This window comes from Somniosus microcephalus, chromosome 13 (genome assembly GCF_052327205.1).
Source record: "Somniosus microcephalus isolate GS21.2 chromosome 13, FLI_Smic_1.0, whole genome shotgun sequence".
Classification (NCBI taxonomy): domain Eukaryota; kingdom Metazoa; phylum Chordata; class Chondrichthyes; order Squaliformes; family Somniosidae; genus Somniosus; species Somniosus microcephalus.
The window spans coordinates 8,000,124-8,027,151 of record NC_140999.1 but is presented as its reverse complement, the minus strand read 5'-3'; the positions used below and the strand labels follow the sequence as shown (position 1 = coordinate 8,027,151).

General features: G+C 50.6%; 1 protein-coding gene across 1 annotated transcript in view; it reads left to right on the top strand.

Moving 5' to 3' along the window:
• The window catches only part of LOC147108026 (nuclear receptor subfamily 2 group F member 1-B-like), an 83,899-nt gene extending 57,439 nt beyond the window's left edge, over positions 1 to 26,460 (top strand). Inside the window, exons 2-3 of the mRNA XM_086004445.1 lie at positions 13,899 to 14,420; positions 24,906 to 26,460. Of these exons, the coding sequence (XP_085860571.1) occupies positions 13,899 to 14,420; positions 24,906 to 25,180 (797 nt within the window). The 3' untranslated portion in view covers positions 25,181 to 26,460. The remainder of the gene's footprint in view (positions 1 to 13,898; positions 14,421 to 24,905) is intronic.
• The last annotated feature ends 568 nt before the right edge of the window (positions 26,461 to 27,028 follow it).

The following is a 27,028-nucleotide window of genomic DNA, read 5'->3' as shown; positions in this document are numbered from 1 at the left end:
CTGTGCTGTACCGGTCTGTACTGTACCGCTCTGTGCTGTACCGGTCTGTACTGTACCAGTCTGGGCTGTACCGGTCTGTGCTGTACTGGTCTGTGCTGTACTAGTCTGTGCTGTACCGGTCTGTGCTGTAACAGTCTGTACTGTACCGGTCTGTGCTGTACCGGTCTGTACTGTACCGGTCTGTGCTGTACCGGTCTGTACTGTACCGGTCTGTGCTGTACCGGTCTGTACTGTACCAGTCTGGGCTGTACCGGTCTGTGCTGTACCGGTCTGTGCTGCACTGGTCTGTGCTGTACCGGTCTGTGCTGTACCAGTCTGTGCTGTACCGGTCTGTACTGTACCAGTAGGTGCTGTACCAGTCTGTACTGTACCAGTCTGTACTGTACCGGTCTGTGCTGTACCAGTCTGTACTGTACCAGTCTGTACTGTACCGGTCTGTACTGTACCAGTCTGTGCTGTACCAGTCTGTATTGTACCAGTCGGTACTGTACCAGTCTGTACTGTACCGGTCTGTGCTGTACCAGTCTGTGCTGTACCGGTCTGTACTGTACCAGTCTGGGCTGTACCGGTCTGTGTTGTACCAGTCTGTATTGTACCGGTCTGTGCTGTACCGGTCTGTGCTGTACCGGTCTGTGCTGTACCAGTCTGTATTGTACCGGTCTGTGCTGTACCGGTCTGTGCTGTACTGGTCTGTACTGTACCGGTCTGTGCTGTACCGGTCTGTACTGTACCGGTCTGTACTGTACCAGTCTGTACTGTACCAGTCTGTACTGTACCAGTCTGTGCTGTACCAGTTTGTACTGTACCAGTCTGTACTGTACCAGTCTGTGCTGTACCAGCCTGTGCTGTACCGGTCTGTACTGTACCAGTCTGGGCTGTACAGGTCTGTGCTGTACCAGTCTGTATTGTACCGGTCTGTGCTGTACCGGTCTGAGCTGTACCGGTCTGTGCTGTACCAGTCTGCACTGTACCAGTCTGTACTGTACCGGTCTGTACTGTACCAGTCTGTACTGTACCAGTCTGTACTGTACCGGTCTGTAATGTACCAGCCTGTGCTGTACCAGTCTTTGCTGTACCAGTCTGTACTTTACCGGTCTGTGCTGTACCAGTCTGTGCTGTACCGTTCTGTACTGTACCTGTCTGTGCTGTACCAGTCTGTACTCTACCAGTCTGTATTGTACCGGTCTGTGCTGTACCGGTCTGTGCTGTACCGGTCTGTGCTGTACCAGTCTGTATTGTAGCGGTCTGTGCTGTACCGGTCTGTGCTGTACCGGTCTGTACTGTACCTGTCTGTGCTGTACCAGTCTGTACTCTACCAGTCTGTGCTGTACCGGTCTGTGCTGTACCGGTCTGTACTGTACCGGTCGGTGCTGTACCGGTCTTTCCTGTACCGGTCTCTACTGTACCGGTCTGTGCTGTACCGGTCTGTGCTGTACCGGTGTGTGCTGTACCAGTCTGTGCTGTACTTGTCAGTGCTGTACCGGTCTGTGCTGTACCGGTCTGTACTGTACCAGTCTGGGCTGTACCGGTCTGTGCTTTAACACTCTGTGCTGTACCGGTCTGTACTGTACCAGTCTGGGCTGTACCAGTCTGTGCTGTACCTGTCTGTGCTGTACCGGTCTGTACTGTACCGCTCTGTGCTGTACCGGTCTGTACTATACCAGTCTGGGCTGTACCGGTCTGTGCTGTACCGGTCTGTGCTGTACTAGTCTGTGCTGTACCGGTCTGTGCTGTAACAGTCTGTACTGTACCGATCTGTGCTGTACCGGTCTGTACTGTACCGGTCTGTGCTGTACCGGTCTGTACTGTACCGGTCTGTGCTGTACCGGTCTGTACTGTACCAGTCAAGGCTGTACCGGTCTGTGCTGTACCGGTCTGTGCTGCACTGGTCTGTGCTGTACCGGTCTGTGCTGTACCAGTCTGTGCTGTACCGGTCTGTACTGTACCGGTCTGTGCTGTACCGGTCTCTACTGTACCGGTCTGTGCTGTACCGGTCTGTACTGTACCTGTCTGTACTGTACCGGTCTGTGCTGTACCGGTCTGTACTGTACCGGTCTGTGCTGTACTGGTCTGTGCTGTACTGGTCTGTGCTGTACCGGTCTGTGCTGTACCAGTTTGTACTGTACCAGTCTGGGCTGTACCGGTCTGTGCTGTACCGGTCTGTGCTGTACCAGTCTGTGCTGTACCGGTCTGTGCTGTACTGGTCTGTGCTGTACCGGTCTGTACTGTACCGGTCTGTGCTGTACCAGTCTGTGCTGTACCGGTCTGTACTGTACCGGTTTGTGCTGTACCGGTCTGTACTGTACCGGTCTTTACTGTACCGGTCTGTGCTGTACTGGTCTGTACTGTACCGGTCTGTGCTGTACCGGTCTGTGCTGTACCGGTCTGTGCTGTACCGGTCTGTACTGTACCAGTCTAGCCTGTACCGGTCTGTGCTGTACCACTCTGTGCTGTACCGGTCTGTACTGCACCAGCCTGGGCTGTACCAGTCTGTGCTGTACTGGTTTGTGCTGTACCACTCTGTGCTGTACTGCTCTGTACTGTACCAATCTGGGCTGTACCGGTGTGTGCTCTACCACTCTGTGCTGGACCGGTCTGTACTGTACCAGTCTGGGCTGTACCGGTCTGTGCTGTACCGGTCTGTGCTGTACCGGTCTGTGCTGTACCGGTCTGTACTGTACCGGTCTGTGCTGTACCGGTCTGTACTGTACCGGTCTGTGCTGTACCGGTCTGTACTGTACCGGTCTGTGCTGTACCGGTCTGTACTGTACCAGTCTGGGCTGTACTGGTCTGTACTGTACCGGTCTGTGCTGTACCGGTCTGTACTGTACCGGTCTGTGCTGTACCAGTCTGTGCTGTACCAGTCTGGGCTGTACCGGTGTGTGCTGTACCACTCTGTGCTGGACCGGTCTTTACTGTACCAGTCTGGGCTGTACCGGCCTGTGCTGTACCGGTCTGTACTGTACCGGTCTGTGCTGTACTGGTCTGTGCTGTACCGGTCTGTGCTGTACCGGTCTGTGCTGTACCAGTTTGTACTGTACCAGTCTGGGCTGTACCGGTCTGTGCTGTACCGGTCTGTGCTGTACCAGTCTGTGCTGTACCGGTCTGTGCTGTACCGGTCTGTGCTCTACCGGTCTGTACTGTACCAGTCTGTGCTGTACCAGTCTGTGCTGTACCGGTCTGTACTGTACCGGTTTGTGCTGTACCGGTCTGTACTGTACCGGTCTGTGCTGTACCGGTCTGTACTGTACCGGTCTGTGCTGTACCGGTCTGTGCTGTACCGGTCTGTACTGTACCAGTCTGTGCTGTACCGGTCTGTACTGTACCGGTCTGTGCTGTACCGGTCTGTACTGTACCGGCCTGTGCTGTACCGGTCTGTACTGTACCGGTCTGTGCTGTACCAGTCTGTGCTGTACCAGTCTGTGCTGTACCGGTCTGTACTGTACCAGTCTGTGCTGTACCGGTCTGTATGGAGTTTACTGGGTTGAGCTGTTTCTGCTGTCAGGCTGCTTCTGTTGGCGTCAGTGCCCCATGGCCATTAAAATCAAACAACAAGCGGCTTCTGATCGCGATCGAGAGGGTGTGTTTGCGTGTCTGTGTATCTGTGTCTCTGCGTATGTGTCTGTGTGTCTGTGTGTCTGTGTGTCATTGTTTGTGTGTCAGTGCGTGTTTATGTCTGTGTGTCTGTGTGAGTGCGCGTGTGTCTTTGTGTCTGTCTGTGCTTGTGTCTGTGTGTGTGTCTGTGTGTGTGTGTGTGTCTGCGTGTGTGTCTGTGTGTCTGTGCGTGCGTCTGTGCGTGTGTCTGTGTGTGTGTGTGTGTGTGTGTGTCTGTGTGTCTGCGTGTGTCTGTGCGTGTGTGTCTGTGTGTCTGTGTGTGTGTGTCTGTGTGTCTGTGCGTGTTTATGTCTGTGTGTGTGTCTGTGTGAGTGCGCATGTGTCTTTGTGTCTGTGTGTGTGCAGAGATTGGGTGAGGACGTCCCTACTTGACTGTGATGCCCCTCATAGTTGAATATCATGCCGACATTCCCTGCTGAGAATTGCCAGTTGGGTAAGGAAGGAAGGGGAGGGCAGCTGGGGCAGGTCAACACCTCTAAGGGATAATGTGGGAAAAATCACAATCTAGATCCTAACGGTTTTACAGTGACGTTGGATTTGAAGCTTATGTCATGTGGGTTTTGACATTTACTGTAAGACAGATCTTTACTTTAAAATTAATATCAATAGTATCATAAGTAGATTTATTCAGCTCATTGAGTAGGGTAAAGATCTCAGTTCCACCAGTAACTGACTCCCGCATCTCAACTCAGCCTGTGGTTTGTCGATTTCTTCCAGGAGCTCGACTGGTTCCAGTTACAGTGCGAGCTCGACACTGTGGCCCCTGTACTCCTCTCACCCTCACTCCAGCGATCTCTCTGCGTCTAATGTCTTCGTCTTTGCCCTCTCTCTCTCTCTCTCTCTTTCCCTCGTACTCCCAGCCGTTTTCTATCCATGTCTGCACCGCGAATTCTTCCTCTCGCTTTCCATCTCTCTTTCTATCCTCCCCTCCTCCCTCTCCTTCCTTCTCTCTTTCTCTCCTTCCTTATCTCTTTCTATCCTTCTGTCTCTCTCCTCCCTTGTCTCTCTCATTCTTTCTCTCTCTTTTCTTTGTCTCTTCCACTTTCTGTTTAGTAAACAGACTGGATTTCTATCAGTCTATAGGAAGCCCTCCTCTCTACCAGTCCGATGTATTTACTCTAGCCTCTATGTCTTCTCTTTATACTCTCTACCCTTCTCCCCATTATCTATCTCCGATCTGTTTCTCTTTCCCTGCTACCATCTCCGTTTCCGTTATTGTCTTTGCTTCTTTGCAGAGAGCAAGCTGGATTAAAATCAGCCCAGAATTAGACTTTCACTCTTTCTCCCAGTCCCATTAACTTTTTTTGTTCTTCTTCCTCTCAAACCATTCTGCTCCTTCGAAGCCACAAAGGCCCGTCTGAAATTCCTTCTGTTGTTTAAAAAAAAGGAAGAATTGATCATCCCTTTCACACGCAGGCCCTCTGCTGTCCCCACCCCACCCACACACACACAGAGCCAGCGTGTGATAACACTGGGTGCACTCACGCCTGCAGAGGGGATTGTCCACGCCCCCTTGGGACCTCAGCCCTCACCGGGGTCAAAGTGTCATTGACCTCAATGCAGCCCCCCGCCCCCCCGCCCCCCATCCCTCAGCTAAGAGCAGTCACTGAATCTATCCGCCACATGTTTCCCGCAGAAGTTCGCACCACCAACAGCACATTCCACAGTCGATATATTTACACACAGCAGGCTGGGTCACAGGCTGGCCTCCTTCTGTCCTGTTCAAACTTATTTAAGATGTGGGATTTGAAGCTGGGTGTTCGGAGACTGTTACTCTTTACTTGACTGGGTGGGCAGTAGAGATTGTTCAGCCTCCCTCACGAGAGTTAGCATATTTTTAAAGAGCTGCTAGTCCAAATGTCATAGGTCACCACATCACTGCTTCCTTTCTCTCTCCCTCTCGCTTTCTCAATCACCCTTTTCCTCTTCTTCAATTCCTTTCTCTCTCACACTTATTTTCTGTTTACATTTTCTCTCTCTCGCTGTGTGTTTTTTTTTTGCTCTGTAAAAAACAGACACTTTTTAATTTAAAACGTAAATAGCTCTCCTTATTTCTCTTTTCCCATCTTTGTTGTCGGGGCTGGATTCCCTGCTCATCTCCCACTGCCCTCTGCAGGATAAAGAAACCTGATGCCAACCCACCATTCCAGACACAGGACACCTCGCTGCTATTTTGACCTTAAGGGGATTGTTGCAGACTCAGCGTCACTGGTATAGTGTTAAATTACAGGGGACTTAAACCACCTTTACTGGGACAGAATTAGGAATGACGAAGCCCTGAAATGCCAAGAGAGGATCATAAAGAAGAGTCCCCTCAGTCAACTAGTCCTGGGACTCAGTGAAGTAACGACTAACACTACTAATAATAACCAGCCCCAGGACAGTGACATCGTAGCACAGAGAATTCGACCCAACACAATTGTCACTAAACAAAAGGAAAAATATCTGACATATTGGATAGAAACAACAAAAACCCAAAACAAACTCGATTGCTACTAGGCCCTAAACAGACAATACAACATGGCTGAATACCTGACCACGGTAAAAGATAGCAAATTGAGAAAAACCTTGACGATGTACAGACTTAGTGAGCATAGCCTGGCCATCGAAAAAGGCAGACACAGACAGACCTGGCTGCCAAGAGAGGACAGGATATGCTCTCACTGCAGTCAGGGAGTGGTGGAGACAGAGATGCACTTCCTCACAGCTTGTGGAAAATATCAGGGCATAAGGGGGAATTTCTACCCAAAATTCATAAAAATATGCCCTGAAATCAAAAATTTGAATGACGACCAAAAATTCCCATACCTATTAGGGGAACAGGGAAATTGCGTAACTTTAGCGGCAAACTATGTCACAGCTTGCCGTAAGCAGAGGGACAACCATTAAATCTAAGAAAAGAGTATATGCATATTATATGAGTGTATATTTATACACACAGGGATATATCTGTTTATACACTGTATGGATAGATCTGCGTTTATGTGTTCAACCATAAATGTTTTTTTCGGTGCTTTGGCAACATGAGATGTACCTTGTCATGCCAATAAAGCAATTTGAATTGAATTGAATTGACTCCCGGCCAAATCAGGCTGCAGATTTTTCTGTCGTTTCCCCCCCATCCCCGCCAATTTTCTGCCCCACTCTTTGAAACTGTTGGGGGAGAAATTTGGCCGCATCGTGCCCATTTATTGAATAAAAATGAGTCCGATCTCCCCCAGAGTGCGTTGGCTGACTACCCACTGGAACTAGAGACGGCATATCAATAGGGTAATGGGAAATGCTGCACCTGCCCTGGGAGTGCTTGATGGGACAGTGTAGAGGGAGCTTTACTCTGTATCTAACCCGTGCTGTACCTGCCCTGGGAGTGTTTGATGGGACAGTGTAGAGGGAGCTTTACTCTGTATCTAACCTGTGCTGTACCTGCCCTGGGAGTGTTTGATGGGACAGTATAGAGGGAGCTTTACTCTGTATCTAACCCGTGCTGTACCTGCCCTGGGAGTGTTTGATGGGACAGTGTAGAGGGAGCTTTACTCTGTATCTAACCCGTGCTGTACCTGCCCTGGGAGTGTTTGATGGGACAGTGTAGAGGGAGCTTTACTCTCTATCTAACCCGTGCTGTATCTGCCCTGGGAGTGTTTGATGGGACAGTGTAGAGGGAGCTTTACTCTGTATCTAACCCATGCTGTACCTGCCCTGGGAGTGTTTGATGGGACAGTGTAGAGGGAGCTTTACTCTGTATCTAACCCATGCTGTACCTGCCCTGGGAGTGTTTGATGGGACAGTGTAGAGGGAGCTTTACTCTCTATCTAACCCGTGCTGTATCTGCCCTGGGAGTGTTTGATGGGACAGTGTAGAGGGAGCTTTACTCTGTCTCTAACCTGTGCTGTACCTGCCCTGGGAGTGTTTGATGGGACAGTGTAGAGGGAGCTTTACTCTCTACCTAACCCGTGCTGTACCTGCCCTGGGAGTGTTTGATGGGACAGTGTAGAGGGAGCTTTACTCTGTATCTAACCTGTGCTGTACCTGCCCTGGGAGTGTTTGATGGGACAATGTAGATGGAGCTTTACTCTGTATTTAACCCGTGCCGTACCTGCCCTGGGAGTGTTTGAGGGGACAGTGTAGAGGGAGCTTTACTCTGTATCTAACCCGTGCTGTACCTGCCCTGGGATTGTTTGATGGGACAGTGTAGAGGGAGCTTTACTCTGTATCTAATCCGTGCTGTACCTGCCCTGGGAGTGTTTGATGGGACAGTGTAGAGGGAGCTTTACTCTGTATCTAACCCGTGCTGTACCTGCCCTGGGAGTGTTTGACGGGACAGTGTAGAGGGAGCTTTGCTCTGTATCTAACCTGTGCTGTACCTGCCCTGGGAGTGTTTGATGGGACAGTGTAGAGGGAGCTTTACTTTGTATCTAACCCGTGCTGTACCTGCTCTGGGAGTGTTTGATGGGGACAGTGTAGAGGGAGCTTTACTCTGTATCTACCCCGTGCTGTACCTGCCCTGGGAGTGTTTGATGGGACAGTGTAGAGGGAGCTTTACTCTGTATGTAACCCGTGCTGTACCTGCCCTGGGATTGTTTGATGGACCGTGTAGAGGGAGCTTTACTCTGTATCTAACCCGTGCTGTACCTACCCTGGGAGTGTTTGATGGGACAGTGTAGAGGGAGCTTTACTCTGTATCTAACCCGTGCTGTACCTGCCCTGGGAGTGTTTGATGGGACAGTGTAGAGGGAGCTTTACTCTGTATCTAACCTGTGCTGTACCTGCCCTGAGAGTGTTTGATGGGGCAGTGTAGAGGGAGCTTTACTCTGTATCTAACCCGTGCTGTACCTGCCCTTGGAGTGTTTGATGGGACAGTGTAGAGGGAGCTTTACTCTGTATCTAACCCCGTGCTGTGCCTGCCCTGGGAGTGTTTGATGGGACAGTGTAGAGGGAGCTTTACTCTGTATTTACCCCTTGCTGTACCTGCCCTGGGAGTGTTTGATGCTGACACTAACTACAAAAAGTAGGAACACTTGGCATTCCTTAAAATTTTCGGAGAAAGAAAATAAAATACTTAAACTGCCTGATTTGGTGGAAGCAGTGGTAGTGAAAAGTCAATACTTAAACTTACCATTTTTAAAAAAGATTGACATTCAATTTAATTTCAATCTTGAAAACCCTCAGAGTGTGGCTCAATGAAGCAAAGGCTGCTGGGTGTTCGGCTGGTGTTACTTGTGAAGGGAAATTGAACACTTTGAATAAGAGGCTTAGAATGAAGAGTTAATTATTAATTCGATCGGAGATGAAGAGGGGTCAATCTTTGTTTTACGTTAAAGAACCTTTTAAATTTTTACATAGCTGACTCAGTCGAACGCTTCTTTAAAGAAAGCCCAACATTTCAACTCAAAGCAAAGTTAAACATTCTGTTTGCTGATCAATTGCCACTGTCTTTCTTTCCAAATGAGATTTTAATTGTCAGAATTTCTAGATCTTCTTCCGAGGGGGTGGGGGGGGGGGGAAGAGAGCTGATTCTTTTCGTGCTCGCTCTTTTTGCCCCCTCGGACAGTTGCGGGGCTACCGACTCCATTTTAATGCCGTTACCTCCCCGTTTTCGGCTTTCGTAGTCTGCTAATTCTCTCGGGTTTTTAAGAAAGAAAGACTTGCATTTCTATAGTGCCTTCCACGGCCACCGGACGTCCCGGAGCGCTTCACAGCCAATGAGGTACTTTTTGAAGTGCGGTCACTGTTGTAATGTGGGAAACGCGGCAGCCAATTTGTGCACAGCAAGCTCCCATAAGCAGCAATGTGACAATGACCGGATCATCTGTTTTTTTAGTGATGTTGGTTGAGGGATAAATATTGGCCCCAGGACACCGGGGAGAACTCCCCCTGCTCCTCTTCAAAATAGCGGCCGTGGTGATCTTTTACTTCCACCTGAGAGAGGCAGATGTAAAACATTTAAAGGTTTAAACTCGGTTTAACGTCTCATCCGAAAGACAGCACCTCCGGCAGTGCAGCACTCCCTCAGCGCTGCACTGGGAGTGTCAGCCTAGATTTTTGTGCTCAAGTCCCTGGAGTGGTGAGGGTGCTACCCACTGAGCCACGGCTGGCACGCTAATTGGCTGATAGGTTTTAAGTGAGTCGCCTGACGGTTTATGTGTGCGTCGAGCAGTGAAAAACAACCCCTTCATTGTCCAAGTTCAGGCAGAAAAGGGCCAGCTGCCCTCTGGTGCCCCCTGCTGGGCACCCAACTTCTCTTCTTAGGCAGTCCCTGGGAACCGAGGCTGACTTGCTTCCACATTAAAAATGAGTTCTCAGGTGACTGATGAGTCCAATGCGGGACCTACAGTCTCTGTCACAGGTGGGGCAGACGGTGGATGAAGGGGCGGGTGGGTGGGGTGCTTGGGTTGACGTGCGCTCCTTGCACTGCCTGCGCTTGGCTTCCGCTTGCTCCCGGCGAAGAGACTCGAGGTGTTCGCCGCCTTCCCGGATGCTTCTCCTCCACTTTGAGTGGCCTTGGGCCAGGGATTCCCAGGTGTCGGTGGGGCTGTTACACTTTTTCAAGGAGGCTTTGAGGGTGTCCTTGAAGCATTTCCTTTGCCCACCTGGGGCTCTCTTGCCGTGTCGGAGCTCCGAGTAGAGCGCTCGTTTTGGGAGTCTCGTATCGGGCATGCGGACAATGTGACCCGTCCATCGGAGCGGATTGTACGTGGTCAAAGCTTCGATGCTGGGGATGTTGGCCCAAGCAAGAACACTGACGTTGGATTTGCAGGATCTTGCGGAGGCAGCGTTGGTGGTACCTCTCCAGTGCTCTCCAGGCGCAGTTGGTCTGGCAGGGACTTGCGTTGGGATTGGGGGCAGAAAGAAGGTATCCGCTGGCCCGAGGACCCTCCTGGACAGCAGAATTGAGGGAACTTCTGGTGGCTGCTGGCTGTACACGAGGGGAAAGTGCAGCGGGAGAGCTGGGATTTCCCCTTCCTACCTCACCAGGTCTGCCTCCTGCAGGCCCGGTCCTGCCTTTTGAGGGGATCCCCAGAAATCCCGAGACAGATTAGTGGTGGTGGAGGCCTGATGTAAGGATGTTCTTGCCATGGAGGGAGTGCAGCGAAGATTCACCAGACTGATACCTGGGATGGCAGGAATGACGTATGAGGAGAGATTGGGTCGATTGGGCTTATATTCGCTGGAGGTTAGAAGAATGAGGGGATTTTATTGAAACTTATAAAATTCTAACAGGACTAGACAGACTAGATGCAGGAAGGATGTTCCCGATGGTGGGGGAGTCCAGAACCAGGGGTCACCGTCTAAGGATAAGGGGTAGGCCATTTAGGACTGAGATGAGGAGGAATTTCTTCACCCAGAGAGTGGTGAACCTGTGGAATTCTCTACCACACAAGGCAGTTGAGGCCAATTCATTAAATATATTCAAGAAGGAGTTAGATATATTTCTTAAGGCTAAAGGGATCAAGGGATATGGGGAGAAGGCAGGGACAAGGTACTGAATTTGAATGATCAGCCACGATCGCATTGAATGGCGGAGCAGGCTCGAGGGGCCGAATGGCCTACTCCTGCTCCTATCTTCTATGTTTCTATGTTTCTATGTAATGTGTTTCCATTCCCATTTCCTCATCACTGTGCTTGGGTTCCCCAGACTCGACAAAGAGGGAAATATACCCTGAAGTGTCAGAAGAAGTGGGGCGGTGGTGAGAGTAACGATGGAGTTTGTTGATTAATAAGCTCTGGAATTCCCTCCCTAAACCTCTCCGCCTCTTTACCTCTCTTTCCTCCTTTAAGACGCTCCTTAAAACCTACCTCTTTCACCAAACTTTTGGTCACCCGTCCTAATATCTCCTGCTGTTTCTCGGTGTCGAATTTTGTTTGATAATCGCTCCTGTGAAGCGTTTTACTACGTTAAAGGCGCTCTATAAATGCAAGTTGTTGCTGTGAGAGAGACACGCTTGGGGTTTGGTGTTTCTGTGCCAGGGATTAAAGGTCTAGGTAGAGTGTCTTTGCCTACAGATTTTATTAGAGGGAGCGATACCCACAGTCAAGGCACACCGTCACTGTGAAGGCTGCAGGAGACCGCGGGTTACAGCTCCTGAGCTCAGTCGCAAGGTGACTCCCCCCCCCGCCGGGTTTTCCCTAATTCTTTCACAACGGTCTCACGTTTTATCCTCAGCTAAAAGGCCTGCATTCCGTCATCACATTTCTTGGTTTAGTCTAACTTAACATCAGCTCAGCATTCCAGAGATTGGGCCTCATAACAAAAGTTGTCCTTACACGTACAGGAATGGTAAACATGTGGCCGCTGTCAGACTTAGTACGGGACAGGGTGGGATGGGATGGGGGTGGGTGGGTATAATTCTGAATGAATGCGCAGCTCAGAGGACCAGCTAGGAGGGCATTGGAAAAATCAAGTTTCGGCAAAAGCATAGCTGAGGGTTTCAGCAGTGATGTAGGGACTGATTCAGAGAGGTACAAGTCCTGAAAATAATCACTGTTGTAACACATTGTTCTACTTGGCTGTTCATCAGAGAGAGATCATTAATCTGTCTACCAAGGATGGCTTCAAGGCCAATGCTACAGGAAAATGTTGGCTGGTGTGACACCTAATCACATTTTTAAAAATGTATTCATTCATGGGATGCGGACGTTGGCAAGGCCAGCATTTATTGCCCATCCCTAATTACCCTTCAGAAGGTGGCTGTGAGCTGCAGAGGGCAGTGGGTCAGGAGTCACATATAGGCCAGACCGGGTAAGGGCGGCAGATTTCCGTCCCTAAAGGACATTAGTGAACCAGATGGGTTTTTATGACAATCTGGTAGTTTCATGGTCACCATTACAGGTACTAACTTTTTAATTTCAGCACGGTGGCATAGTGGTTAGCACTGTTGCCTCACAGCGCCAGGGACCCGGGTTCGAATCCAGCCCCGGGCAACTGTCTGTGTGGAGTTTGCACATTCTCCCCGTGTTTGCGTGGGTTTTCTCCGGGTGCTCCGGTTTCCTCCCACAGTCCAAAGATGTGCGGGTTAGGTTGATTGGCTATGATAAATTGACCCTTAGTGTTAGGGGGATTAAATACGTGGGGTTACAGGGATAGGGTGGGGTATGTGTTGGTGTAGGGGTTACAGGGATCGGGTGGGATATGTGTCGGTGCAGGCTCGATGGGCCGAAATGGCCTCTATCTGCACTGTGGGGTTTCTGTGATTCTATGATTTCTGTGAACTGGATTTAAATTCCTCCGCTGCCGTGGTGGGATTGGAACTACATGCCTCTTGGATCACTAGTCCAGGCCTCTGGATTCCTAGTCCAATAACTTAACCCTTCTTCTTAGGCAGTCCCTCGGAACCGAGGATGACTTGCTTCCACATTAAAAATGAGTTCGCAGGTGACTGAGTCCAATGCGGGACCTACAGCCTCTGTCACAGGTGGGGCAGACGGTGGTTGAAGGGGTGGGTGGGTGGGGTGCTTGGGTTGACGTGCGCTCCTTGCGCTGCCTGCGCTTGGCTTCCGCTTGCTCCCGGCGAAGAGACTCGAGGTGTTCGGCGTCTTCCCGAATGCTCCTCCTCCACTTTGTGCAGTCTTGGGCCAGGGATTCCCAGGTGTCAGTGGGGCTGTTACACTTTTTCAAGGAGGCTTTGAGGGTGTCCTTGAAGCGTTTCCTCTGCCCACCTGGGGCTCTCTTGCCGTGCCGGAGCTCCGAGTAGAACGCTTGTTTTGGGAGTCTCGTATCGGGCATGCGGACAATGTGACCCGTCCATCGGAGCTGATCGAGCGTGGTCAAAGCTTCGATGCTGGGGATGTTGGCCTGAGCGAGAACATCGACATTGATGCGCCTATAACTTAACCACTATGCTATCGTATCACCCTAGGTGGTAGAGGTCACGGGTTGGGGAGGTGCTGTCAAAGAAGCCTTGGCGAATTGCTGCAGTGCATCTTGTAGATGGTACACACTGCAGCCACGGTACGCCGGTGGTGGAGGCAGTGAATGTTTAAGGTGGTAGATGGGGGGCCAATCAAGCGGGCTGCTTTGTCCTGGATGGTGTCGAGCTTCTTGAGTGTTGTTGGAGCTGCACTCATCCAGGCAGGTGGAGAGTGTCCATCACACTCCTGACTTGTGCCTTGTAGATGGTGGAAAGGCTTTGGGGAGTCAGGAGGTGAGACACTCGTCACAGAATACCTAGCCTCTGACCAGCTCTTGTTGCCACAGTATTTATGTGGTTGGTCCAGTTGAGTTTCTGGTTGATCGTTGATCACTCTTCTATTGCTTGATTCTACATTTCTTCTTTCTTTCCCATTAGCAGTCCAACGGGGAAGAATTCCGACAGCTCAAGCCAGCCCTGGGGAGCTCTCGCTGTCAAGTGGAGACCATTTGAACGGAGGCAATGTCTCAGGACTCATCTCACTGCTGCTGAGAGCGGAGCCGTACCCTACCTCCCGCTTCAGCACCCAGTGCACCCAGTACAACCTCATGAGCATCGACAACATCTGCGAGCTGGCGGCCAGGCTGCTCTTCAGCGCGGTGGAGTGGGCCAGGAATATCCCTTTCTTCCACGAACTGCAGATCTCCGACCAGGTGGCCCTGCTGCGACTGAGCTGGAGCGAGCTGTTTGTGCTGAATGCTGCTCAGTCATCCCTCCCGCTCCACATGGCGCCGCTCCTGGCGGCCGCCGGCCTCCATTCCGCCCAGATGTCCGCGGACAGGGTGGTCAGCTTCATGGACCAGATCAGAGTCTTCCAGGACCAGGTGGAGAAGCTCAAGGTTTTACAGGTCGACTCTGCTGAATATAGTTGCCTGAAGGCAATAGCCCTCTACACACCAGGTTAGTATGGCCGGCATGGACTGGTTGGGCCGAATGGCCTGTTTCTGTGCTGTATATTCTATCTGTAATTTTATGTAGTATCAAAGGCTGGAGGGCCATTGTGTTGCATGTGGCATTTACGATACAGGACTAGCCACCTAGTTCAATCGCACCCTGTCCACGTTGCCAGCCATGGCTCAGTTGGTAGCACACTCGCCTCTGAGTTGAGGAACTTGTGGGTTCCAAACCCCACTCCACAAGACCGAGCATAAAAATCGAGGCTGACACTCCAGTGCTGTACTGCGGGAGTGCTGCACTGTCAGAGGTGCCGTCTTTCGGATGAGACATTAACCTGTAGCCCTGTCTGCTCTCTCAGGTGGATGTAAAAGATCCCACGGCCACTATTTCGAAGAAGAGCAGGGGGAGTTCTCCCCGGTGTCCTGGGGCCAATATTTATCCCTCAATCAACAATCACTAAAACAGATGATCTGGTCATCATCACATTGCTGTTTGTGGGAGCTTGCTGTGCGCAAATTGGCTGCCGCGTTTCCCACATTACAACAGTGACTACACTTCAAAAAGTACTTCATTGGCTGTAAAGCGCTTTGAAACGTCCTGTGGGCATGAAAGGCGCTATAGAAATGCAAGTCTTCTTTTTTCATAAAAGGATTGACTTTAATAATCTGGTGAGCTGACACTAGGAGAAAACAAAAATGACCACGAAAGCTGCCAGACTGTCATTAAAAACCCAACTGGTTCACTAATGTCATCGCTACCTGGCCTGGCCAACAGGTGACACCAGTCTGAGGGTTGCCAACCCGCCAGGATTGCCCTGGAGTCTCCAGGAATTAAAGACTGATCTCCAGGACACCGCTGGGGGGGGGTGGGGGCAACACCCAGAGAGAAAAAGCGTAGAAAACTGTGGGTTTTTTCAAAAAAATATTCTTTGATCGCTTTTGTTTGTTAGTTATAAAAAATATCGGGCATGGCAAAGGAAAGGTTGTTCGGCTGTCAGCCCAGAATTGGGTCATGAAGAGTCTACTCGCTTTCCGATTGGCCATTGGAAGGCGGGGCACCACGAGGATGGACATGTTGGTCGACCAATGGCGGGAGAGTGAGGGGCGGGGTGGTTGGAGGCAGGAGGTCATGTGATGAAACCTCCAGGAATACGTCCAATCAGAGTTGGCGCCTTGACTCCAGGAGCTGTTGACTGTTAACGCCCTCCGCAGGCTCCTAGTAGGCCACTCAGTTGTAACAACCACAGCTTAAAGATTCGAAGGCCCACCGCCACCTCCTCAGGGCAGCCTTGGCTACGCAATCAATGCTGGCCTTGTCAGCACCGCACACACCCCTGAGTGCAGGTGCAGCAAGAGATCAAGAAGGCCAATGGTATGTTGGCTTTCATTGCTAGGGGGATAGAATATAAAAATAGGGAGGTATTGCTTCAGTTGCACAAGGTATTGGTGAGACCGCACCTGGAATACTGCGTACAGTTTTGGTGTCCATACTTAAGAAAAGACATACTTGCTCTCGAGTCAGTACAAAGAAGGTTCACTCGGTTAATCCCGGGGATGAGGGGATGGACATATGAGGAGAGGTTGAGTAGATTGGGACTCTGCTCATTGGAGTTCAGAAGAATGAGAGGCGATCTTATTGAAACATATAAGACTGTGAAGAGGTTGGATCGGGTGGATGCGGGGAGGATGTTCCCGATGATGGGTGAAACTAGAACTAGGGGGCATAGTCTTAGAATAAGGGGCTGCTCTTTCAAAACTGAGATGAGGAGGAACTACTTCACTCAGAGGGTGGTAGGTCCATGGAATATGCTGCCCCAAAAAGCTGTAGAAGCTACATCATTACATAAATTTAAAACAGAAATAGACAGTTTCCTAGAAGTAAAGGGAATTAAGGGTTACGGGGAGCGGGCAGGAATTTGGACATGAGTCTAGGTTTGGATCGGACATGGCCCTGTGGGTAGCGAAGCGGGCCCAGGGGCCGTGTAGCCTGATCCTGCTCCTATTTCGTGTGTCTAATTCTGTTAGATTCAGGAGATGGTTCTGTGACAGTAGATTGGTGGTTAGGATCAGATCAGCCATGATCTTATTGAATGGCGGAGCAGGCTCGAGGGGCCGATTGGCCTACTCCTGCTCCTATTTCTTATGTTCTTATTATGTTCTTAAGAAATAATAACAAATAAACTTGTGACCCATAGAGTAGAATGCCACTCAATCATTCTTTTACAAGAACCACAGCTCCAAGCAACAACTTGCATCTTTGATGTAGAAAAGTGTCCTGAAGGTGTTTCGCAGAGGTGCAATCAAAAATAATTCGACACTGAGCCAAACAAAAAGGGGGTACATTAGGTGGGGCGAATAAAAGCTTGGTCAGAGGTGGGTTTCAAGGAGTGGTCTTAAAGGAGGAGAGGGAGGGGGAGAGGCAGAGGGGGTTTAGGGAGGAGAGGGAGGGGGAGAGGTGGAGGGGGTTTAGGGAGGAGAGGGAGGGGGAGAGGTGGAGGGGGTTTAGGGAGGAGAGGGAGGGGGAGAGGTGGAGGGGGTTTAGGGAGGAGAGGGAGGGGGAGAGGCAGAGGGGGTTTAGGGAGGAGAGGGAGGGGGAGAGGTGGAGGGTGTTTAGGGAGGCGAGGGAGGGGGAGAGGTGGAGGGGGTTTAGGGAGGAGAGGGAGGGGGAGAGGTGGAGGGGGTTTAGGGAGGAGAGGGAGGGGGAGAGGTGGAGGGGGTGTAGGAGGAGAGGGAGGGGGGAGAGGTGGAGGGGGTTTAGGGAGGAGAGGGAGGGGGAGAGGTGGAGGGGGTTTAGGGAGGAGAGGGAGGGGGGAGAGGTGGAGGGGGTTTAGGGAGGAGAGGGAGGGGGGAGAGGTGGAGGGGGTTTAGGGAGGAGAGGGAGGGGGAGAGGCGGAGGGGGTTTAGGGAGGAGAGGGAGGGGGAGAGGCGGAGGGGGTTTAGGGAGGAGAGGGAGGGGGAGAGGCGGAGGGGCTTTAGGGAGGCGAGGGAGAGGGGAGAGGCAGAGGGGGTTTAGGGAGGAGAGGGAGGGGGGAGAGGCGGAGGGGGTTTAGGGAGGAGAGGGAGGGGGGAGAGGCGGAGGGGGTTTAGGGAGGAGAGGGAGGGGGGAGAGGCGGAGGGGTTTAGGGAGGAGAGGGAGGGGGAGAGGCGGAGGAGGTTTAGGGAGGAGAGGGAGGGGGAGAGGCAGAGGGGGTTTAGGAGGAGAGGGAGGGGGAGAGGTGGAGGGGGTTTAGGGAGGAGAGGGAGGGGGGAGAGGCGGAGGGGTTTAGGGAGGAGAGGGAGGGGCAGAGGCGGAGGGGGTTTAGGGAGGAGAGGGAGGGGGAGAGGCAGAGGGGGTTTAGGGAGGAGAGGGAGGGGGGAGAGGCAGAGGGGGTTTAGGGAGGAGAGGGAGGGGGAGAGACGGAGGGGGTTTAGGGAGGAGAGGGAGGGGGGAGAGGAGGAGGGGGTTTAGGGAGGAGAGGGAGGGGGAGAGGCAGAGGGGGTTTAGGGAGGAGAGGGAGGGGGGAGAGGCGGAGGGGGTTTAGGGAGGAGAGGGAGGGGGGAGAGGCGGAGGGGGTTTAGGGAGGAGAGGGAGGGGGGAGAGGCGGAGGGGGTTTAGGGAGGAGAGGGAGGGGGGAGAGGTGGAGGGGGTTTAGGGAGGAGAGGGAGGGGGAGAGGCAGAGGGGGTTTAGGGAGGAGAGGGAGGGGGAGAGGTGGAGGGGGTTTAGGGAGGAGAGGGAGGGGGGAGAGGCGGAAGGGGTTTAGGGAGGAGAGGGAGGGGGAGAGGCAGAGGGGGTTTAGGGAGGAGAGGGAGGGGGAGAGGTGGAGGGGGTTTAGGGAGGAGAGGGAGGGGGAGAGGCGGAGGGGGTTTAGGGAGGAGAGGGAGGGGGAGATGTGGAGGGGGTTTAGGGAGGAGAGGGAGGGGGAGAGGCAAAGGGGGTTTAGGGAGGAGAGGGAGGGGGAGAGGTGGAGGGTGTTTAGGGAGGCGAGGGAGGGGGAGAGGTGGAGGGGGTTTAGGGAGGAGAGGGAGGGGGAGAGGTGGAGGGGGTTTAGGGAGGAGAGGGAGGGGGAGAGGTGGAGGGGGTTTAGGGAGGAGAGGGAGGGGGGAGAGGTGGAGGGGGTTTAGGGAGGAGAGGGAGGGGGGAGAGGCGGAAGGGGTTTAGGGAGGAGAGGGAGGGGGGAGAGGCAGAGGGGGTTTAGGGAGGAGAGGGAGGGGGAGAGGCGGAAGGGGTTTAGGGAGGAGAGGGAGGGGGGAGAGGCGGAGGGGGTTTAGGGAGGAGAGGGAGGGGGAGAGGCGGAGGGGCTTTAGGGAGGTGAGGGAGGGGGAGAGGCAGAGGGGGTTTAGGGAGGAGAGGGAGGGGGAGAGGCGGAGGGGGTTTAGGGAGGAGAGGGAGGGGGGAGAGGCGGAGGGGGTTTAGGGAGGGAATTTCAGAGCATGGGGTCTATGAGGCTGAAGGCACGGCCGCTAATGGTGGGGGCGAAGAGAGTGGGGTAAGCACCAGAGGCCAAAGGTAAGAGGAACGTAGAGTTAGTTGGGGGCAGAGGATTAGTAGGGGTCGAGGAGGTTACAGAGATGGGAGGGTGTGAGGCCATGAAGGGATTTAAGCATGAAAGAAAAAAAAGAAAGACTTGCATTGCTATAGTGTCTTTCACGATATCCCAAAGCCCTTTACAGCCAATGAAGTACTTTTGAAAAAATTGTAGTCACTGTTGTAATGTGGGAAACACGTACAACAATATAAGGATGTAATGAGCAGGGTGGACAAGGGTGAGCCAGTAGATGTAGTGTGTTTGGATTTCCAGAAGGCATTCGATAAGGTGCCACATAAAAGGTTACTGCATAAGATAAGAGCTCATGGGGTTGGGGGTAATATATTAGCATGGATAGAGAATTGGCTAACTAACAGAAAGCAGAGAGTCGGGATAAATGTGTCATTTTCCGGTTGGCAAACAGTAACTAGTGGGGTGCCACAGGGATCGGTGCTGGGGCCCCAACTATTTACAATCTACATTAATGACTTGGAGGAAGGGACCGAGTGTAATGTAGCCAAGTTTGCAGATGATACAAAGATGGGTGGGAAAGCAAGTTGTGCAGAGCACTCAAAGAACCTGCAAAGGGATATAGACAGGCTAAGTGAGTGGGCAAACATTTGGCAGATGGAGTATAATGTGGGAAATTGCGAGGTTATCCACTTTGGCAGGAAAAAAAAAGCAAATTATTATTTAAATGGAGAGAGATTACAAAATGCTACAGTTCAGAGGGACCTGGGGGTCCTTGTGCATGAAACACAAAAAGTTAGCATGCAGGTACAGCAAGTAATCAAAAAGGCAAATGGAATGTTGGCCTTTATTGCAAAGAGGTTGGAGTATAAAAGCAGGGAAGTCCTGCTACAACTGTACAGGGTATTGGTGAGACCACACCTGGAGTACTGCGTACAGTTTTGGTCTCCTTATTTAAGGAAGGATATACTTGCATTGGAGGCAGTTCAGAGAAGGTTCATGAGGTTGACTCCTGAGATGAGGGGGTTGATTTATGAGGAAAGGTTGAGCAGGCTGGGCCTATACTCATTGGAATTTAGAAGAATGAGAGGTGATCTTATTGAAACATAGAAGATACTGAGGGGGCTCGACAAGGTAGATGCAGAGAGGATGTTTCCCCTCGTGGGGAAATCTAGAACTCGGGGGCACAGTTTCAGAATAAAGGGTCGCCTTTTTAGAACTGAGATGAGGAGGAATTTCTTCTCTCAGAGGGTCGTAAATCTGTGGAATTCTCTGCCCCAGAGAGCTGTGGAGGCTGGGTCATTAAATACATTTAAGGTGGAGATAGACAGATTTTTGCCAGATAAGGGAGTGAAGGGTTATGGGGAGCGGGCAGGGAAGTGGCTTTGAGCCCAAGATCAGCCATGATCTTATTGAATGGCGGAGCAGGCTCGAGGGGCCAAGTGGCCTATTCCTGCTCCTATTTCTTATGTTCTTATGATAGAGATGTTGATTAAGGGATAAATATTGGCCCCAGGACACCAGGGATAACTCCCCTGCTCTTCTTCAAAATAGCATCATGGGATCTTTTACAGCCACCTGAGAGAGCAGACGGGGCCTCGGGTTTAACGTCTCATCTGAAAGACGGCACCTCCAACAGTGCAGCACTCCCTCAGCACTGCACTGGAGTGTCAGCCTAGATTTCTGTGTTCATGTTTCTGGAGTAGGAACTGGAACTCACCACCTCCTGACTCAAAGGCGAGAGTGCTGCCCACTGAGCCACGGCTGACACAGAAAGGTGCTGAAGTATTCATTCTAATTATCGCACGGCCTGATTTCAAGGCACTAATCTCTTGTTTCTCTCTTTATGCGTGTACCTGCTTCTCACACCAATTCTGGGCACTCACTTCGCAGCAACCAATGGCCACTATTAGCCACTTAGTGCTGGACAGTTTCTAAAGCCGTCAGCAGGCTGGCCAAGGTGAGTGAGGGCCTGAGTACCCATGCACAAGCTGGGATGCTGCTGGAAGCACGGCTCACCGCCACACTGTCCCACCGGCGCGTCCTGCAACAGCTGCACTGTGTGGGATTGTGCGTGTTTGCTTGAACACGTTCAGGCTCGTGTTCAAAGGGACCCGCAGGCGCTCTGATCACGTGTTGGGAGGACGGCGCAGGATTGGCGCGGCGCCGGGGGAGAGGAATCGGCGCAGCCGGCAGGGAGCGCTTGCTGCAAAGCGAGTGAGAGCCGTGGGGCCTCTGTGAGGAGGCGGGCCCAGCCGTTGAGAATAATTCGCAAGAACTGAATCAGTGTCGGATTTACAAAGGGGAGCAGGCTTGAAATTTATTAAGGGCCACTTGGCAACAGGTGACGTCACAGATTGACATTTCATCTGTCAAGAGCTTTTGACAGATGAAATATCAGCGTTTGACAGCTGTTTGAAGCTGTCAAACACTGACAATCTGTACTCCAGGTTAATTCCTTCCTCTCAGGATGATTTAGAGATCTCCCCGGAACAGAAAGCTGAATGCTGCAACTTTTGACAGCTCGCAGCCATTCTGCTTTCTGTGCCGGTGAGATGAGGGACTCCCGAGACCTGAAGGAAGGAAGCCTGTAAAGGTAAGTAAAGGTATGTAAAACTTTTTTAAACACTTTACACACACCAAACACACTTACCTTTGCACTCATGCACCCATCACTCACCTGAACACCGGACATCTCAACCCCTCCAAGCCCTTCAGCCCGACGGTCCGCCTCCTCTAACTTGGCGTGGTTTGGAGCCGTCGGGAATCCCACACTTCAACATTAAAAATAGGGATTAGGCTAAAAACTGCCTGTTAACAGGCAGTTAATTGGCACTAATCCCCTTCCCGCCTCGGGGAGGCGGGTCCCAGCACGGGGCGGGTACCCGCCTCCTTTGAAACTGGCATGGAGGCGGGTTGGGGGCGGGATGGGTTCGTGCCCCCCGATTTTGGGATTTTATCCCCCCACATGCCTCCAATCCCGCCTCCACGGACCAATGAAAATCCTGCCCATTGGATGCAATATCAGAAATGGCCTCTCCTGACAGAGCACAGTGGGTGAGGAGCAGTAGGCGCCCAAACCTTGGAGGGTGGTAGTAGGATTCATTTGCAGTTCAATTAGCCAATCCTGAGGCACAGAACACAGGGTCATAGGTGAAGACCTCTTTGACCAAGCTTTTTGGTCACCTGTCCTAATATCTCCTTATGTGGCTCGGTGTCAAATTCTGTTTGATAATCGCTCCTGTGAAGCGCCTTGGGACGTTTTACTATGTTAAAGGCGCTATATAAATGCACTTTGTTGTCGATGTCTTCAGCTTCATCACAGATCACAGAATCACAGAAACCCCACAGTGCAGATAGAGGCCATTTCGGCCCATCGAGCCTGCACCGACACATATCCCACCCGATCCCCGTAACCCCTACATCAACACATATCCCACCCTATCCCCGTAACCCCACGTATTTAATCCCCCTAACACTAAGGGTTAATTTATCATAGCCAATCAACCTAACCCGCACATCTTTGGACGGTGGGAGGAAACCGGAGCACCCGGAGGAAACCCACGCAAAAACTTCTTGTCCAGTTGGAAGGCAATCAGTCTGCAGAAATCTGGTGTGGAAGACAGACAGTGGGCGGGATCTCCCTTCCGAAAGAGGAGCGCTGTCTGGTTTCAGAGATCTGACTGTCAGTTCACCTAGTGAAGTTCACCTACTAACAAGGGCAGCGTGACATGCTTTGTTATTTATGTTGCGAGGAACATTATGAAATAGATTGAAATTCCCTGTAAGCTGTATTCTCTCCGTTCATATATCACATGTGAAAAGACAGTTTGTTGATTTACATAGAAACATAGAAGATAGGAGCAGGAGTAGGCCATTCGGCCCCTCGAGCCTGCTCCGCCATTTAATGCGATCATGGCTGATCATCCAAACTCAGTACCCTGTCCCTGCTTTCTCCCCATATCCCTTAATCCCTTTAGCCTTAAGAAATATATCTAACTCCTTCTTGAATATATTTAATGAATTGGCCTCAACTGCCTTCTGTGGTAGTGAATTCCACAGGTTCATCACTCTCTGGGTGAAGAAATTCCTCCTCATCTCTGTCCTAAATGGCTTACCCCTTATTCTTAGAATGTGACCCCTGGTTCTGGACTCCCCCGCCATTGGGAACATCCTTCCTGCATCTAGTCTGTCTAGTCCTGTTAGAATTTTATAAGTTTCAATGAGATCCCCTCTCATTCTTCTAAACTCCAGTGAATATAAGCCCAATCGACCCAATCTCTCCTCATACATCATCCCTGCCATCCCAGGTATCAGTCTGGTGAATCTTCGCTGCACTCCCTCCATGGCAAGAACATCCTTCCTCAGATAAGGCGACCAAAACTGCTCACAATACTCAAGGTGTGGTCTCACCAAGACCCTGTACAACTGCAGCAAGACATCCTTGCTCCTGTACTCGAATCCTCTCGCTACGAAGGCCAACATATCATTTGCCTTCTTAACTGCCTGCTGCACCTGCATGCTTACCTTCAGCGACTGGTGCACAAGGACACCCAGGTCTCGTTGCACTTCCCCTTCTCCCAATCTATTGCCATTCAGATAATAATCTGCCTTCCTGTTTTTGCCACCAAAGTGGATAACCTCGCATTTATCCACATTATACTGCATCTGCCATGCATCTGCCTAATCACCCAACCTGTCCAAACCATGCTGGAGTTTCTCGGCATTCTCCTCACAGCACACACGCCCACCCAGCTTTGTGTCATCTGCAAACTTGAAGATATTACATCTAGTTCCCTCATCTGGATCATTAATATATATTGTGAATAGCTGGGGTCCTAGCACTGATTACAATGGACCTTGTCTCACTAAAGTGTGTATCAGTCCACCTACCAGAAGATAGGAGATGTGAGATTACAGTATCCAGATCACGCAATGAGGGGTTCATAGTAATGACCTCTCGGGTCATACTATCGCTTGACTAGATATTGGGCAGTGAAGGTAAACACCTGATCGTAAGGGACACAGGGTCCACTTATGGTAGAGACCAGTGACACTTGCCCCAAGCTGATATCTAATTTAGAACCGAAATTTATAACACCAGTTAAATGGGTCAACAGTTTCATTAGCAGAAGAGGACTTGTAGATAGAAAGACTTGCATTTCTATAGCGCCTTTCATGACCCCAGGATAGCCGAAAGCGCTTTACAGCCAATGAAGTACTTTTTGAAGTGTAATCACTGTGGGTAAAGTAGAAAACCCGGCAGCCAATTTGCGCACAGAATGGTCCCAATAAGAAAAGTGCAATAAATGATCAGATAATCTGTTTTAGTGATAAATATTGGCCAGGACACCGGGGAGAACTCCGCTGCTCTTCTTCAAATAGTGCCCTGGAATTTTAAACATCTAAGCTCAGCGAGCAGATGGGGCCTCGCTTTAACCTCCGACAGTGACAATGCTTTCTCAGTACTGCTCTAGAGTTTCAGGCTAGAATTATGTGCTTAGGTTTTTGGAGTGGGGACTTGAACTCACAGCCTTCTGACTAGGAGGCAAGAGTGCTACCCACTGAGTCACAGCTGACACATAAACATGTGTTCATTCCAAATAACACATGGCGTGATTTCAAAGCAATAATCTTTTGTTTCTCTCTTTATATAAATATAGATAGTCACTAATAAATCCAATAGGGAATTCAGGAGAAACTTCTTTACCCAGAGAGTGGTGAGAATGTGGAACTCGCTACCACAGGGAGTGGTTGAGGCGAATAGTATCGATGGATTTAAGGGGAAGCTGGATAAACACATGAGGGAGAAAGGAATAGAAGGATATGCTGATAGGGTGAGATGAAGTAGGGTGGGAGGAGGCCCGTGTGGAGCATAAACACCGGCACGGAGCAGTTGGGTTGAATGGCCTTTTTCTGTGCTGTACATGTAATTTTTCTGTCCTCCCTTTTTGTGATGTAGTAAAACTGTTTTGAACTCCAACGTATTTCTTTCTCCGCTTCTCTCCACCAGACGCCTCCGGTCTCTCCGAGCCCGCCCACATCGAGAGCTTGCAGGAGAAGGTCCAGGAATCTCTGGCTGAGTACGTGCGCTCCCAGTATCCGCCGCAACCCCAACGCTTCGGGAAACTGCTCCTGCGGCTCCCCGCCCTCAGAGCGGTGCCGGCCTCCCTCATCGGACAGCTCTTCTTCATGAGGCTCGTGGGGAAGACCCCCATCGAGACCCTAATCAGAGACATGCTTCTGTCCGGCGGTTCCTTCAACTGGCCTTACATGCCAACTCAATGACGAGCCCGCATAGCGATAGACTCCGACTGGTTCAATACCTGTACTGGACACTGCCAAGAATGCCACTTGGTATGGATGAGATTAATGGGATCACTTGATTTCAGGCACTAACTGGATGCAGTATTTAAATTAGTACGGATGTGGTTTTTTTGTTGTTTGTTTAAAGGGACTAAGCTGTAATTTAAGAACATTTCGTAAGACGGAAATAGCCCCTGTTCTTGAACAACGCGACATTGCAGTCGGTGGTGTTGAGGGTTGTGACCCTGAGCTAGGGAGAGGGTGAAAGTCAGCCAAGCGCTCCTGCTCCTGATCACTGTCCGGTGACCTCAATACACGGGTATAATGGAGCCGAAGACTGGCTGCGTTGCCCCACTGCGGTCGAATAGCCTGCTGACACTCACCATCTTAGCTCATGCATCAAGAACGGCCAAGTGAGTAAGCTATTGGAGACCACTGAAACCCATCAACATATCTCAGCATGGGTCATCCTCTTCAGGAGAGATGGAAAGAAAACCTGGAGGGAAATTTGAAAAAAAATAATCTCATTTAGTGGGTTTAATTTAATGAATGGGAACTCATTAAGATCTCACAATTAACAGGCTTCAACTGTATTGTAATGGAGTGCACAGTGTTTAACTGTGCACTATTTCTGTGCCTATGTACCCAACAAGGTGAGTTTTGGGAGCAGTATTGGAAGGGAACTGTGTTCTCGATGTTTAACTCGTAAAATCTGTCAAATACTCCATGGTCAAGTATGTCACACGTTACAGTCCTCCTGATACTGTCCCTGCGGTGCTCTCTGATCTCCCAAACCCGGAGGAGCCCGACACGAATACACAAGGATTTCACACACACAGGGTTATTAGAACAAGGAAACACTTTACCACAAGATTGTAGCATCATTTAAAAAGAAGTCGGAGAAGTATTTGAAAATAAAAAATAAATATGCAAGGATACAGGGAAAAGGCAGTGAAATGGAATTAATTTAAGAGTTAGTGCTAGCACAGATGTGGTGGGATAAATGGCTTCCTTTCTGTGCTGTCATTTTCATAATTCTGATCAACTTTCTCGACTCTCCCTTACCTCACATCCTTTCTCGAGCTCAGCATTGCAAGGCAAGAGGAACCCAACACAAAATCTAGTCTTGATGTTGTACAGTAGCTTCATATTCATTGGCAATTGGATTCCTGTGAGTGTATCTTTTAACTGTACCTTCTAGTTTGTGTGACATAGCTCCTGATCTTCTGGGTGTCATGTTGCAATAAAATATTTTGAGTCTTTTTATTTTCTTAATTTTATTGGTCGGTGGGGGGCGGGGTGGTGGTTCAGGAGAGGGAATGAATTTTTTGAGTGTCTGCAGATAACAGCCGTCAACAGAAAACAGTTTTTACCATCTCAAATTCGAATACGCGAAGTTCAGAAGAATTCGGCAGCGTAGGTGGCAGCCATCAGACATACAGCTTACGCCATCTACGCACCTTAGCAAGAACACCATTAAGAGGGTACATTAGGAGTGAGATACATTTGGAGTGGGATATATTAGGAGTGAGGTACTTTAGGATTGAGATATATTAGGAGTGAGATAGATTAGGAGTGAGATACATTAGGAATGAGATACATTAGGAGTGAGATACATTAGGAGTGAGATACATTAGGAGTGAGATACATTAGGAGTGAGATACATTAGGAGTGAGATACATTAGGAGTGAGATACATTAGGAGTGAGATACATTAGGAGTGAGAAACAGTAGCTAACTAACAGAAAGCTACCGGTTGGTAAACGATAACTAGTGGGGTGCCACAGGGATCGGTGCTGGGGCCTCAACTATTTACAATCTACATCAATGA